This window comes from Staurois parvus, unplaced genomic scaffold (assembly GCF_062004578.1).
Source record: "Staurois parvus isolate SC_StPar_1 unplaced genomic scaffold, SC_StPar_1.0 ptg000500l, whole genome shotgun sequence".
In the NCBI taxonomy this organism is placed as follows: Eukaryota; Metazoa; Chordata; class Amphibia; order Anura; family Ranidae; genus Staurois; species Staurois parvus.
The window spans coordinates 323,972-339,730 of NW_028318296.1; the positions used below are offsets into that span (position 1 = coordinate 323,972).

General features: G+C 44.5%; 2 protein-coding genes across 3 annotated transcripts in view; both read left to right on the top strand.

The window, feature by feature from the left end:
- The window catches only part of LOC149452041 (uncharacterized), an 860,283-nt gene that overhangs the window by 226,087 nt on the left and 618,437 nt on the right, over nucleotides 1-15,759 (top strand). The window lies entirely within an intron of this gene.
- LOC149452042 (uncharacterized) overlaps nucleotides 1-15,759 on the top strand; it is a 68,521-nt gene that overhangs the window by 40,159 nt on the left and 12,603 nt on the right. The window contains exons 4-5 of the mRNA XM_089689848.1: nucleotides 3,665-3,790; nucleotides 7,139-7,228. Coding sequence (XP_089545974.1) covers nucleotides 3,665-3,790; nucleotides 7,139-7,228 — 216 coding nt within the window. The remainder of the gene's footprint in view (nucleotides 1-3,664; nucleotides 3,791-7,138; nucleotides 7,229-15,759) is intronic.

A 15,759-nucleotide genomic window follows, 5' to 3' on the forward strand; every position in this document is an offset into this window, starting at 1 on the left:
TTTTTTTTTTTTGTGCTTAGCTGTGATTTGGTCACAGCTAATCACATGACATGTGCATGTGATTAGCTGTGACCATTCACAGCTAGGCACTAGTATACAATGGATGGCATCATGAATGAAGCCATCCATTGTATACAACTGTCATGTGACCTGCTGTGATTGGTCACAGCAGGTCACATGGTACCGGCAACGGGAGCCGGTACTCGGATCTGTCATCGGCCGTGTCCGAGGTGCACGGGCGGTGACAGATCGCACTGCTGCGTCGCTCTGCAACCGCGCAAACCGCGCATGTGCGGGAGCACGCCAAATGGCGTGCACCTGGAATACAGGAGCACATTTCAAGCCGCCAAACGGCCATTGGCCGGGCGGCTAATGGTTAAAAGAGCAGTGCGTGACAGACAGCCCAGAAATCTCAAAGAACTGGAAGACTTTTGTAAGGAAGAATGGGCAAAGATACCTCAAACAAGAATTGAAAGACTCTTGGCTGGCTACAAAAAGTGTTTACAAGCTGTGATACTTGCCAAAGGGGGCAGTACAAGATATTAACTCTGCAGGGTGCCCAAACTTTTGCAGACGCCATTGTTTTGTTTTCTGTTATTTTGAAAGTGTAAATGATGGAAATAAAATCTAACTTTTGTTGACATATTATAAGAAAGTCTAATCTGTAATTTGATGCCTTTTGGAGATTTTTCCATCTTTCCTTGGCTTCTTTATGCACATTAATACAAATTTTTAGCTGGGGTGCCCAAACTTTCGATCCCCACTGTATATGGTATCGCTCTGATCGTCAAGAGCTGGAGAATTTATTTGGGTTGTTCTTTGGTGGTAGGTTATGGTAGTAACAAGAAACACACAGCTAAATTTAAAAAAATGATTTTTTTTTTTACTATTTTGGGCCAGTTTGGGCCTTTGATAAAAAAAAAAAAAAAAATGGGGAGCTATCCATTACCATTTACCACCAAATGAAAGCCCAATTTGTCCTGAAAAAAACAACAACGTATAATCCACCTGGATGTACAAAGTAGTTGTGATGATATGGACGGTTTTACTAACACATGTCAACGTTGCAAAATTGTGCTTAGGCATTTATATTTGTTTTACCCTTAGGCGTGAAGGGGTTAAGGGGGCGTGCGGGGGGGGGGGGTGTCCTATACCTACATACTTCAGCAAATAGGTGTCCCTGGTTCCCATCTGAAAAGGTTGAGAGGTATGCCTCGGGTCCTAATCTGACAGGTGTGTGGGTACAGGTGTGTGGCCCTAAACACAGACAGTGTACATTCGGGGCCCCTCACCCACACCTGCACACCTGTCTAACTAACACCTGTGGCTGTTGGTGAATAGCAGGTGTCCCCATAGAGGCTGGGAGCTGCAGCCGCATAAACAAACCACTCATTTACACAGACAGAGCACCTTAGGCGTTCTTAGAGCTTATTCACACATGAGGTTTAGGGGTGGTAAAACCTCACAGTTGAGCTGCACATTTACCCACACCCAACCACTACTCCCTTTAGCTGCAGAGGCATCTACTGGGGATGGTCACATGACACGACTGTGATGCTTCGCTTCGTGGCCTTGGCAGTAATTATACTCCTTGTTGAATGTGACCCATTCAAGTGAATAGCGCTGCTTTGCAAGTGCCCCACAACTGCATGCATTGCATATGGTTGCAGCGCGCTAGTGCAATACAATGCCTCCTCTCTGCCTGTCAAATACTCTCTGAGGAGCAAAGGGGGATGGTAAGGGGTAGTTGGGGGAACACCAGGCACACAATGGAAGGCTACAGGAAAGGGTAGTTGGAAGGATATCAGGCACACAGTGGAAGGATAAAGGGAATGGGTAATTGGGAGGATAGCAGGCACAACGTGGCAGGTTTAGGGAACAGTAGTTGGTAAGATAACAGGCACACAATGGCAGGGTACGGAGGGGTGTAGTTGGCAGGATAGCAGGCACACAGTAGAGGGTTACAAGGAGGTGGCAGTTGGTAGTGTAGCACTACCCCCTTAGGAGTTGCAGAAGATTTGGGTCCCCCTATAGTCCTGCACAGCCAGGCAACACGCCTTTCCTTCTAGCCTTGCACTCCAGAGACAGTAAACAGACCTTGAACTTGTTTTTTTTTCTGCATTTTAATATGGGATTTAAACTTGGATGGGGATGAGGGATACTTGAGATGCCCAAGAAACTGTTGAGCTGATGGTAACTTCCTAGAACTATGTACAAGTGCTCAGAAGGGATTGTTTCTTCTTGGAGAGCTATCCAGCCTTTCCTGGTATGCCACCTCAGACTCTAAACATAAACCCCACAAAAGGATATAGAACCTCAAAGGCTAATAAGCAGCATAAATGTATTATGGATGTAACAATAAAACAGATCATATATTCAAAGCAATGCACATACCCCATCCATCTCCTCCCCCCAGCCCCCTACCATCAACCAACCCCTCCCCCCCCCAACAATGTCCCACACAGTCCCACCCTCCCCTCCCCCTTCCAGGGCAACCCCAGCAACCCTACAGGTCCCCCCTCCTCCCCGAAGCCAGGTCAACATGGGCTAACCCTCCACCCCATTCAAAATCCCTAAAGTCCCCCTGTCCCGTGCAGATGGACACACTCCCCGATAAGACCCTTCTGTGGTAGTGCTGATGACAGTAGGTGTGTCAGGACATGGAATCCGGCTAATGACAGAAATCCCAAAAATTATAATAGAGTATAGATCCACAAGGTGTAGTTCCACCATGAAAGAGGAGAGCAGCTAAAGAAGGGGCAACCTGGGTTCCTCCAACAAAGTGTGACTCAGTTCATATCTGTAGTAGGTATGCCGCTGTGCTCTAAATCCTCCTATATCCTCGTAGCCATCACTGGAGCCTGTCTATGTCAAACCTTAAATCTGCGTGCACTCGTGAAATGGCAACAATTCTTTTACTTAACTTTTTTTAAAAAAAGCCCCCTATGTGATGATTTTTTGGTGACAGGTTCTCTTTTTTGAAATGTCTCCCCTGTATTCCACTGAATGTAAGGCATTGCACATTACATTCTTTCTGGGCGTCAATGACCAGGAATGTGTCAAACAGGGACCCAGAAGGGACATCACATCACTTCCGGGTCAGGAGAAGGGGAGGGGAGCAGATATGTCTGCTCTCCTTCCTCCCCTATACCACATCCTGCCGGCACACATTGAGCCAGTCCCGGGCCCGCAGATGGGCAAGCGAAGCCTGGGACATATAGCTGGCGGGGGGTGGGGGGAGGGTGACACTGTGGGCTGTGTGGAGGCAATCGGGTGGCAGCGCTTCCACCTGACAGGTGAGCCCTGCTGCTTGCCCGCAGCACGGCTGAAGGCTAAAAAACCCTACATGCCCGGCGCCCAGAACTACATGTCCCGGGGGTCAGGCGATAGGAATTGCACATCCCTGCTATTCCCCGCTGGGGTTCTTGCAGCTGATTGCAGACAGGGCTCATTTACAAGTGTGAATGCTCCTGTAAGTAAATAGCTGCCATTGACCAGTGATCTCCTCCTCCCTGTGAGCATACATTGGAAGCTGAGTCAGAGCAGATTTTATTGGCCTTCTTCAGTATTAGAACAATATTAGGATGATAATATGTTCATCTTTGTGACTAAATATTGTTTTTAAACATCACTTTCTGCTGTGTGTTATTGTGTTCCTTTCCAGACATTACAATTCCCCACCTGAAAGAAGAGGATCCAGACCCAACCGGGAAGGAAAGGTTACAAATGTTCAGCTTTGAAGAATTTCGGTATCTGCACGTTCCCTTCTATCACAGCCTTGAGATGTGTTGTAAGTGATTTTGTCTGGGAGGTGAAAAAAAAACAAACCAATTGGCCCTTTCATGGCCCTTTCATGGCAGACACAGATTCTTGTGGGCTAAAAGTTCACTACATGAAGTGTGTTAAACAAGATGACTTCTATTGACTCGCCTATTTGTTTATAAAATGCAAAATAAAATAGAATCTCACCCCCAGGGCTGCAGCTGGACCTTGTACAGCCTGTCTGACTGGATCCCCCCAAAAATATCAACACAAATGTTTTCACTAAATACACTAAAATCATTATTAGCGGACACAAATACAATATAACTAATACAAAAATCCTGCTGAATCTAAAGGATAACATTGTATTGAGGTAATAAATAAAGCTCAGTGTAAATGAGGCCCCTCACCCACACCTGCACACCTGTCTAACTAACACCTGTGGCTGTTGGTGAATAGCAGGTGTCCCCATAGAGGCAGGCAGCTGCAGCCGCATAAACAAACCACTCATTTACACAGACAGAGCACCTTAGGAGTTCTTAGAGCTTATTCACACATGAGGTTTGGGGTGGTAAAACCTCACAGTTGAGCTGCACATTTACCCACACCCAACCACTACTCCCTTTAGCTGCAGAGGCATCTACTGGGGATGGTCACATGACACGACTGTGATGCTTTGCTTCGTGGCCTTGGCAGTAATAATACTCCTTGTTGAATGTGACCCATTCAAGTGAATAGCGCTGCTTTGCAAGTGCCCCACAACTGCATGCATTGCATATGGTTGCAGCGCGCTAGTGCAATACAATGCCTCCTCTCTGCCTGTCAAATACTCTCTGAGGAGCAAAGGGGAATGGTAAGGGGTAGTTGGGGGAACACCAGGCACACAATGGAAGGCTACAGGAAAGGGTAGTTGGAAGGATATCAGGCACACAGTGGAAGGATAAAGGGAATGGGTAATTGGGAGGATAGCAGGCACAAAGTGGCAGGTTTAGGGAACAGTAGTTGGTAAGATAACAGGCACACAATGGCAGGGTACAGAGGGGTGTAGTTGGCAGGATAGCAGGCACACAGTAGAGGGTTACAAGGAGGTGGTAGTTGGTAGTGTAGCGCTGCCCCCTTAGGAGTTGCTGAAGATTTGGGTCCCCCTATAGTCCTGCACAGCCAGGCAACACGCATTTCCTTCTAGCTTTGCACTCCAGAGAAAGTAAACAGACCTTGAACTTGTTTTTTTTTTTGCATTTTAATATGGGATTTATACTTGGATGGGGATGAGGGATACGTGGGATGCCCAAGGAACTGTTGAGTTGATGGTAACTTCCTAGAACTATGTACAAGTGCTCAGGAGGGATTTTTTCTTCTTGGAGAGCTATCCAGCCTTTCCTGGTATGCCACCTCAGACTCTAAACGAAAAACCCCACAAAAGGATAGAGCACCTCAAAGGCTAATAAGCAGCATAAATGTATTATGGACGTAACAATAAAACAGATAATATATTCAAAACAATGCACGTACCCCATCCATCTCCTCCCCCCAGCCCCCTACCATCAACCAACCCCTCCCCCCCAACAATGTCCCACACAGTCCCACCCTCCCCTCCTCCTTCCAGGGCAACCCCAGCAACCCTACAGGTCCCCCCTCCTCCCCGAAGCCAGGTCAACATGGGCTAACCCTCCACCCCATTCAAAATCCCTAAAGTCCCCCTGTCCCGTGCAGATGGACACACTCCCCGATAAGACCCTTCTGTGGTAGTGCTGATGACAGTAGGTGTGTCAGGACATGGAATCCGGCTAATGACAGAAATCCCAAAAAGTATAATAGAGTATAGATCCACAAGGTGTAGTTCCACCATGAAAGAGGAGAGCAGCTAAAGAAGGGGCAACCTGGGTTCCTCCAACAAAGTGTGACTCAGTTCATATCTGTAGTAGGTATGCCGCTGTGCTCTAAATTCTCCTATATCCTCGTAGCCATCACTGGAGCCTGTCTATGTCAAACCTTAAATCTGCGTGCACTCGTGAAATGGCAACAATTTTTTTACTTATGTCTGCTCTCCTTCCTCCCCTATACCACATCCTGCCGGCAAACATTGAGCCAGTCCTGGGCCCACAGATGGGCAAGCGAAGCCTGGGACATATACTGTAGGTGGCGGGGTGACACTGTGGGCTGTGTGGAAGCAATCGGGTGGCAGCGCTTCCACCTGACAGGTGAGCCCTGCTGCTTGCCCGCAGCACAGCTAAAGACAAAAAAAGATACCTGCCCGGCGCCCAGAACTACATGTCCCGGGGGTCAGGTGATAGCAGGGATGTGCAATTCCTATTCCCCGCTGGGGTTCTTGCAGCTGATTGCAGACAGGGCTCATTTGCAAGTGTGAATGTGCCCGTAAGTAAATAGCTGCCATTGACCAGTGATCTTCTCCTCCCTGTGAGAATACATTGGAAGCGCCATCTTGGTACACCAGAGTGCTCTCAGTACACCCTAGAGAGGTGACACAAACTGTGAATTGTCTTCCCTGCTAAATGTGAATTTGTACTTTGGCGTTTTTCTTCCACATTAAACCTGTTATACAGTTTTGCACTATGGAGGATCTTTGTGTTTTTGTTGTATGATCCCAAAACATCACGAGTTTACAAGGGTATATACCAAGTTACTGAAGGTGGACTAAAGGCTATTGAGATTTGTGGAGCTTCTTGTACCCTGGAGAGGAGCATGCAGGATCCTGAGTGATCCATAGGGCATTGTGGCTCCTGTGGGTCGCAGGGGGAAGGTGAGCGGGCACGCCTGCTGTTTAGGATTATTTCTCACCACCTGCAACAACACAGGAGCATGTTTTTGAAGAATTGTGGATGCTCACATGTGAAATCACTGGTTGCTGAGGACATTTGCGATTTTATCACCTATATATGGTGACTTATATCCCTGTAAGGGAATCACTGTGTGCCACTTATTAATATTTTGAATTATCACTTGAATATTTTGTTTTGATTCATTGCACTAATCACCTACCACCTGAATAGCTCTGTTTATAATTGTGTATTACTATCATATATTGTGTCTAAAAGGTATTAGTTTATTCATAGCGCTACATCATTATCATACCAATTTATCTATCTGTCCACTTAAGGGGAGGATTGGATGTTAGCAGCTGTTCCTGATTCATAGTAGACATAGCAGCGCAGGAGGATATACAAAATAGTTTAAATAGCTGCCATTGACCAGTGATCTCCTCCTCCCTGTGAGCATACATTGGAAGCTGAGTCAGAGCAGATTTTATTGGCCTTCTTCAGTATTAGAACAATATTAGGATGATATGTTCATCTTTGTGACTAAATATTGTTTTTAAACATCACTTTCTGCTGTGTGTTATTGTGTTCCTTTCCAGGCAATGAAATTCCCCACCTGAAAGAAGAGAAGCCAGGCCGAACCAGGAAGGAAAGGTTACGAATATATCTGCGCGGTTTCATAAAACATGGTAAGTGATTTTGTCTGGGAGGCGAATAAAAAAACAAACACAATTGGCCCTTTCATGGCCCTTTCATGGCAGACACAGATTCTTGTGGGATAAAAGTTCACTACATGAAGTGTGTGTTAAACAAGATGACTTCTATTGACTCGCCTATTTGTTTATAAAATGCAAAATAAAATACAATCTCATCCCCCAGGGCTGCAGCTGGACCTTGTACAGCCTGTCTGACTGGATCCCCCCAAAAATATCAACACAAATATTTTCACTAAAAATACACTAAAATCATTATTAGCGGACACAAATACAATATAACTAATACAAAAATCCTGCTGAATCTAAAGGATAACATTGTATTGAGGTAATAAATAAAGCTCAGTGTAAATGAGGTGTTGGGGATAATTCACATAGGTGCTGTGGCCTGTACAGTATGGGTCAGTAGTTTATGGGGCAGGGGCTGTGTGCAGGCAGCCTATGTTACACAATGGGGACGCAGCACATGTATGAACACAGCCACAGCTCCTAATCTGACAGGCGTGTGGGTGCAGGTATACAGCCTTGAACAGTGTGCATTTGGTGACGCTCACCCACCCCTGTATACCTATTAAACGTAGGACCTGTGGTTGTGTGCATGCCCATAGAGTAACAGGCATCTTCAGCTGCATAGACAAACCACTCATTCACACAGCCAGAGTACCTGTGTGAATGAGCACTTAGGGCTTGTTCACAAGTGAGGTTGTGGGGTGGAAAAACCTCACAATTGAGCTGCACTTTTACTGCTCCACAACCACTACACCTTTAGCTGCAGAGGCATTCACTGGGTATGTACACATGTCATGATTGCTTTGCTTCATGGCTGTGGCAAGTATTATACCCCCGGTCCACACGTCCCATTCAAGTGATTGGTGCTGCTTTGCAAGCATCTCACAACGACTTGTTCAGTTTTAAGTGCACTAGTGTAAGATGAAGGGGTTAAAGTTCAAATACTTACTGAAGAGCGAAGAGTACAGGTAAGGGGTAGGTGGTAGGATAACAGGCACACAGTTGTAGGGTACAAAGAGGGGGTAGTTGGCAGGACAGCAGGTACACAGTGGCAGGTTACAGGGAAGGGTAGTTGGTAGGGTAGCAGGCACACAGTGGCAGGTTACAGGGAAGGGTAGTTGGTAGGGTAGCTGGAATACAGTGGCAGAGTACAGGAAGGGGGTAGTTGGTAGAATAACAGGTCCGGGCAGAGGGCAGTGAACTGGCATGCAAGGTGTACAGGCTCACAAGGCTCAATGATTCAGGAGGGGGAGGGATGGTGGCACTAGGTAAAATCTGTCTCAGCCATCCCTGCCCCAGTTCACTCACCTCTGAAATCAGGTAGGATACGAAGAACGGTTGCTTAGGGTATGTAGCTGCCCCTCTGGCTCCAAGAACTGACCCCCTGTGGCTCCCTGGACCATCTGAAAGCTGATGGGGGGAGAAGAGGAGAAGCTGATTGTGCTGCAGGGGGAGCCACAGTGGGATTGGTTTTAGCAGTAAGGCAGTACAGCCAGCCCTCCTGCTCATCAAGTGCCCGGACCACCCTGTTGAACTGATGGTCCTGGGCCCAATACAGCTGGGCCAGCTGTACCCCTTATTAGCAACCCTGCCATTACCACAATTAGTCATTATCATGCAGCTTTCCTTTTATTGTAACAAATGATATATAACATCACTGCTTACTTTGCATCTCTCTCCAAAACATCTGAGTCAGAAAAGGAAGTTAGGACCCTTTTAAAATAAACAGTTTTTGAATCACTTTTGATGCCTTCACATTGACTTATAATGCAAAGATGCAGCATGCAGGCCTATTCAAAGGGCAGTGCGCTTCTTGTTTAAGAGATCTACAGGGTTTAAAGGGATACATTTTTCTTTTGCTTTTTAAACCCCAAAAAGTGCATCAAAAAGTGATCAGAGTGAAAGGGCCCTTAATGCATCTGCCAGGTACTAAGATCACAGGAAAAACACAGGGAACAGATAGTTTTATTACGTCCAGAAGCTGTCAGGATCTCTGGGTCCAGCTCTGATTGAGGTCTGAATAAGGGAGTCTCTCCACACAAGGCCACCAACCTAATATATGTTGTATTGTCCTTGGGGCAAATCACTTCCTTCGCCCTCCTCCTTCTCATAACCGAATGGGCTCACAGGAAGTGCACTGAACGATGCTGAAGACTGGTGGCATGTAGTGGGCAAAGGAAAAGTAGTGCTGGAGACAGCTCCTGTTGAAGGGGAGTATGGCCACACAATCTAGGATTTTTATTCTTCAAAAATGATAGACAACAAATTTTTGAAAAATTAAGAAATTAGAATCCATTCAGTCCAGTTCATGTTCTTGAGTTTTTTTGTTTGTTACTTTCTTACTGCTCACACCTGCATGCACAGTGAAATGGTTAGTGTTGTCTTATATTAATGTGGAGGATTTATCTATAAATGTATTTTCCCTCAGCAACTAGTCCAACAGTTCTTTTCCAGAGAGATGCATTTATTCCGAAATAGATATTTGCAACAGGTGACAGAAATCCAAATGAATACTTGTACAACGAACAAACAACAGCCCTCAGATTCCCATTTAAGATACTTCATATCAAACATGGAGATACTACACTGTCCAGCATGCCTTTTGGGCTTGGACAGCTGCAGTCTAATCAAAGTTGTCCAGATATTGCCTAAACTACATTCTTTTATTAATTAGATAAACAAGTTACCCTTTGAAGAATGCTGTTTACCATACTTAATACCCCTTTTCATGTAATTAGATAGTAGATGCTGGCCAAGTCCTCTCAGGTCTGACTGAGCAATCTGCATTTTATCACCCTTGCAAGTTTGCAAATTACCTCCTTTGAAATGTAACATGTTGGCCCCCAAGTGCCAAGGTGATGTTGCATAAACTTAACATAGCAAACAGTCCTTGGCTATCCTTTTGTTGTGTAAAATACATCTAGCCCAGTCATATTCTGGCCTGGTCAATAACGTGAGAATACACACATACACATATATATATTTACAATATCCTACAATTAGGGATTCACGGGACACTTAAAATCCAGTTGTACATGGAGAAAGCAACCAATAATCTGCCCATGTAATTGACCTGCAGTTGATATGTAACCCTTCCACCTTTACCAATGTTGGCAACCTCTTCTAGACAATAGAGCAGGGGTGGGCAAACTTTTTGACTTGAGGGCCGCAATGGGTTCATATATTGGACCCGGGGGCCGGACCAAGAGTAGATGAATGATGTGTATGTGTCATCCATAGTAAGTATAGTAATATTCCCCCATAGTAAGCATAGTAATTAATCCCCCATATAGTAATTCATCCCCCATATAGTAATTCATCCCCCATATAGTAATTCATCCCCCATATAGTAATTCATCCCCCCTATAGTAATTCATCCCCCATATAGTAATTCATCCCCCCTATAGTAATTCATCCCCCCTATAGTAATTCATCCCCCCTATAGTAATTCATCCCCCCTATAGTAATTCATCCCCCATAGTAATTCATCCCCCTATAGTAATTCATTCCCCATATTAATTCATCCCCCATATTAAGTCCCCAAGTTCCCCCTGTGTCAATTCACTTACCTTTGCTCCGCGCGTTCCTCTCACCATGTTCCCGCGCCGTGCCGGTGTAGCATGAAAATCTGTCTCCTATGAGGATCTGTCCCCCTCGACGTATCTGCGCATGTGCCAGTTTCAGGCATTAGCAGCCGATCGGCGATCTCCGGCACATGCGCAGATACGTCGAGGGGGACAGATCCTCATAGGAGACAGATTTTCATGCTACACCGGTCTTCAGGGCGGACTGTGAGAGGAGCCTAGCTCCACGGGCCGAATTAAAAGGTCCGCCGGGCCGTATACGGCCCGCGGGCCGTAGTTTGCCCATTGCTGCAATAGAGGTACTGACATCAATTGACAGCCCATGGATGCCTAAGGCTGGCCATACATTATTCAATTTTTTTGTACAATTTTTCAAAATCATATAATATGAGGTCAAACCTAAACACTTTCAGTTTGTATACAATTAGGCAGGCCCTTGCACTACATAGCTGAAGATAAATCTAAAGGAAATTGAACAAGAAAATTGTATAATATATGGCCAGATTAAGCACAATATTGAACATGCAGGAGACATGGTGTTGTGATCACACCTCCTGGAATTGTTAAAAGCCACGACCCATGTTAGTGCAGGTTATATTTTTTGGTATTTGTTTTTACTCTGTTTATATATGGTGTAGGGGTGGTCCATAAAGTGACATAGGTCGTCAATGCTGACTTTTAATTCTGCAAATAGTAATTGTCTGGCTGCTATGGCTGTCATCAACACTTGGATTCATTGACTTGGCACAAGTATGCAGATAAAGTCTTCTGACATTCCTGATATGCAAATTTGCTTTTGGTCCGTGACTCAGAGGTTGAAGAGAGTATCAGCATGACAGTCAGGCATCTAGCATTTTCATAAACAGTTCAGTAATGTCAGACATCACAGAGCTGTTGGGAAAAATTCACTTGCAAATGTACCCTGGACACAAGTAGTCTGCGTTCAGGGCCAATCACTCGTACTGTCTTCCCTGTCAGTTTTCAGCACACTGTTTTGGATTACTGGGCACAGCCTTCCGGATCAGTGTGTAACACTGAAGTACACCCCCCCGCCCCCTAGTAAAACACTCCCCTCACACAGTTAACCCTTTGATTGCCTCCAAATGTTAACCCCTTCCTCCCCTGTGCCATTAGTACAGTGTCAGTGGTTTTTTTTTTGCTCTAATCACTGTATTGGTATCACTGGGGATGTCAGTGACCCCAAGTCAGTTCCCCCCAGTGTCAGAATGTCCGCCGCAGTGCCGCCATAAGTCGCTGATCGCCGCTATTATTAGTATAAAAAAAATTAAGCATCCAGTATCTATACTGCCATTTGTGCACGCTATAACTTTCACGTAAACCAATTAATTTACACGAGTTTGGATTTTTTTAAGCAAAGATGTCGCAGAATACATTTTGGCCTAAATTCAGGACGAAATTTTATTTTTAAATTTTTTACTGGACATGTTTTATAGCAAAAAGTCCAAAATATTGTTTTTTTTCCTCAAAATTGTTGGACTTTTTTTTATAGCGCAAAAAAATAAAAACCGCAGACAGACGATCAAATTCCACTGAAAGAAAGCTCAATTCGTGTTGAAAAAAGGACGTAAATTTCATTTTGGCACAGCGTTGCATGACCACGCAATTGTCAGTTAAAGTAACGCAGCACCGTAACACAAACCACTTCTGTAACCACTTCCTGACCGCCCTATAGTAGAAATACAGCTGTAGGGCGGCACGGGTGCGCAAAATCACATATATATGTGATTCGCACTCCTGTGGTTTTCACACCCCTCCCAGATGGCATCAGATTGCCCGCTAGTACACCAGTAATCACATTTAACCCCTTGATTGCCAGGAACACACTCATACACAATAAACCTCCATTGCTAGTATAGTGTCTGAACGGATCAATATCTTTGATCAGATCAGCACTATACCAGCATTCACATTAGTATAGTGTCCCCAAAAACGCAGTGTTAGCGGGATCAGCCCCGACACCTGCCAGCACCTGCGATTAGCCCCTACGCTTACTCCCCCAACAAATGCAGTGTCAGTAGGTCACTGCCACTTGATACATTCCACACAAAACCGCAGTGTTGGCAGAATCAGGCCTGATCTGTGTTAGCACTTGCCGGTAAATTTTGATGACTCTCATATGCAGCAGAGTGCCAGTACTAGTGCCACACTACCTTTTGGTGAAATGGTGAGCACCAGCGGTATAGTACATCCTGGTCTTTCGCATATCTCTTAGATTGTAAGCTACAAGGATCAGGCCCTCCTAACCCTCTTGTATTGAACTGTATTGTTGTTGTATTGTCTCCCGTTATATTGTAAAGCGCTGAGCAAACCGTTGGCGCTATATAAATCCTGTATTATAATAATAATAATACCAGCACTGCAGTATCACTTGGTGACGTGGCGAGTCCCATAAGTGTAGTATAAGCTGGTGCGGTGGCGAGCACAAGTAATGTCCTGCACCCACCAAGAATTTGCACACAGGCCCATAGAGCCCCTAGTATCCTTCCGGATGTGCTTGCAAATCCCGATTGGCACAAATTCTGCAGCACATGTACTTCCCCCATTCACTGCCCAACCCGGAATTCAGCTAGAAACAGCAAATTGAACCACTCCCCTTGATTTTTGGAGCTGTTTTTCACGGAAGATCTGTATGCATTGATTGTGGATCAAAGCAATTTATATGCAGAACAATTTATTGCCGCCAACCCAAATTCAAACCTTGCCAAGATTGGCATGGAAACCCATTACGGTTTCCAAATTTACATTTTTTGGGGGGCCTAACCCTCAACACGGGCATTACTAAAAAAAATTAATTGCGGTTGTATTGGCCCACAGACACGATTCATCATATGCCCGTGTTCTCTGCTGCCATGGCCAGGCATAGAAATGAGAGTATAATGTGTTTTATGCATTTCAACATGGGCATTACTAACAAAAATGAATTGCGGTTGTATTGGTCCACAGACCAACAATTTCTCCCCAGCAAGTGTGCCAGATATGGGGTCAAGATGTATAAGATCTGTGAGAGGGCAACAGGCTATACAAAGAAGTTTCGGATTTACATGGGAGGCCCCTGGATGCCCCTACCACATGGGGAGAAGTGGCAAGATAGTTTGGGACTTGGTGTCATATTTTTTCCATATGGGGTACCACTTATATGTGGACAATTTTTATTCAAGCGTGCCACTATTTAGACATTTGTACAATCTTGGAACTGGCACATGTGGCACCGTGTGACCTAATGTGTGTCCACCATTAGAAGTGGGTGGATGCAGGGCGGTATATTCTAATGGTGGGCATACCAAACACTTTTTCTGGCAGAGATTTCTCCTCTTTTTTTTCATTCAGCCCACAGTCTGCATACAAAAAAAAGAACACAGCATATACACCCAACAAGGATCAGCGATGTACTGGTACATCCCTGGACTTTGAATGGTTATACCAGGATGATGCCTACAGCGGTATCATTTTTTTCAGCCGCTGATCGGCTGTCATGTAAAAGCAATCCTAGTGGCTAATTAGCTGTAGGATTGCTTTTACAAGCAGTGGGAGATGATACCCCCCACCCCTTCCATGGCCTTCTAGGGCAGTCCCGTGCCATCGGGGGAACCTAAGAATGCAACCGGTGTTTCTGCCAGCTGACCATAGAGCTGATTGGAGACCAGAATGGTGTCAATCATCTCTATAGTCTAAAATCGGAAGCTACGAGCATTTCATCACTTCAGTTTCGCAGGATATAAACAGCGTCATTTGAAAATTGGGAAAGCATCTGATCACACCGATCTTGGTTTGATTAGATAATGTAAGGGCAGAGGAGATATCCAGAGTCTGATAGACCCAGATTTCTCAAAAGAGAATATATGACAATGCCCATTGAAGTTATAGGGGATATTTGCATTCCCTATGATAGCATTAAAAGCGATAAAAAAAAAATGAAAAGGACAGTGTAAAAAAAAAATCAAAAAAATCAAAATAACTTAAAATAAAAACCTCGCCCCCCCTTACGCGCACACCTGCGCGAGAGTTAACCCTTTGCCAGTATGTAAACAGCGGTTGCACCATGCATATGAGGTATCGCCGTGAACGTCAGATCAAGGGCAGTAATTCTAACACTAGACCTCCTCTGTAAATCTAAAATGGTAGCTTGTAACGGCTTTTAAACTATGCCTATGGATATTAAAAACGTATGCAGTTTGTCTCCATCGCACGGAACATGTGCAGTTTTAAATCATGTCATGTTTGGCATCTATTTACTCGGCATACCATCATCTTTTATATTTTACCAAACAATTGGCCAATATATTGTATTTTTGTGCATTAAAAGTAAAAAAAGTGTTTTTTTTTTAAATTTGCATTTGAAAAATTGCTGCGCGAGTATTATGCGACAAAAAATTGTAGCACCCACCAATTTATTCACTAGAGTGTCTGCTTTAAAAAAATATATAATGTTTGGGGGTTTAAATTAATTTCCTAGCAAAAAATACTGATTTTTTTTCATGTGACTAAAAAGTGTCAGAAAAGGCTTGATCTTCAAATGGTTAGAAGAGTGCCCCCACCCCCCAAAATGACCCATTTTTGGAAAGTAGACACCCCAAACTATTTGCTGAGAGGCATGTTGAATCAATAGAAGAATTTATTTATTTTAAACCACATGTGAGAGACATTTTGGCCTTTTAGCCAAGTACAGGACCTCAAAATCCAATAAGCACCTTCAGGCTTTTAAAGGGCATTATTTCCTCATTACCCTTCTTGACTATCTATCACCGTTTTGGAGGCCCTGAAATGCCAGAATAGCACAAACCCCCCCAAATGACCCTTTTTTGGAAAGTAGACACCCCATGGAATTTGATAAGAAGCATGGTGAGTATTTTGCAGATCTCTATTTTTTTTCTTTTCTTTTTTTTATAATCCAAA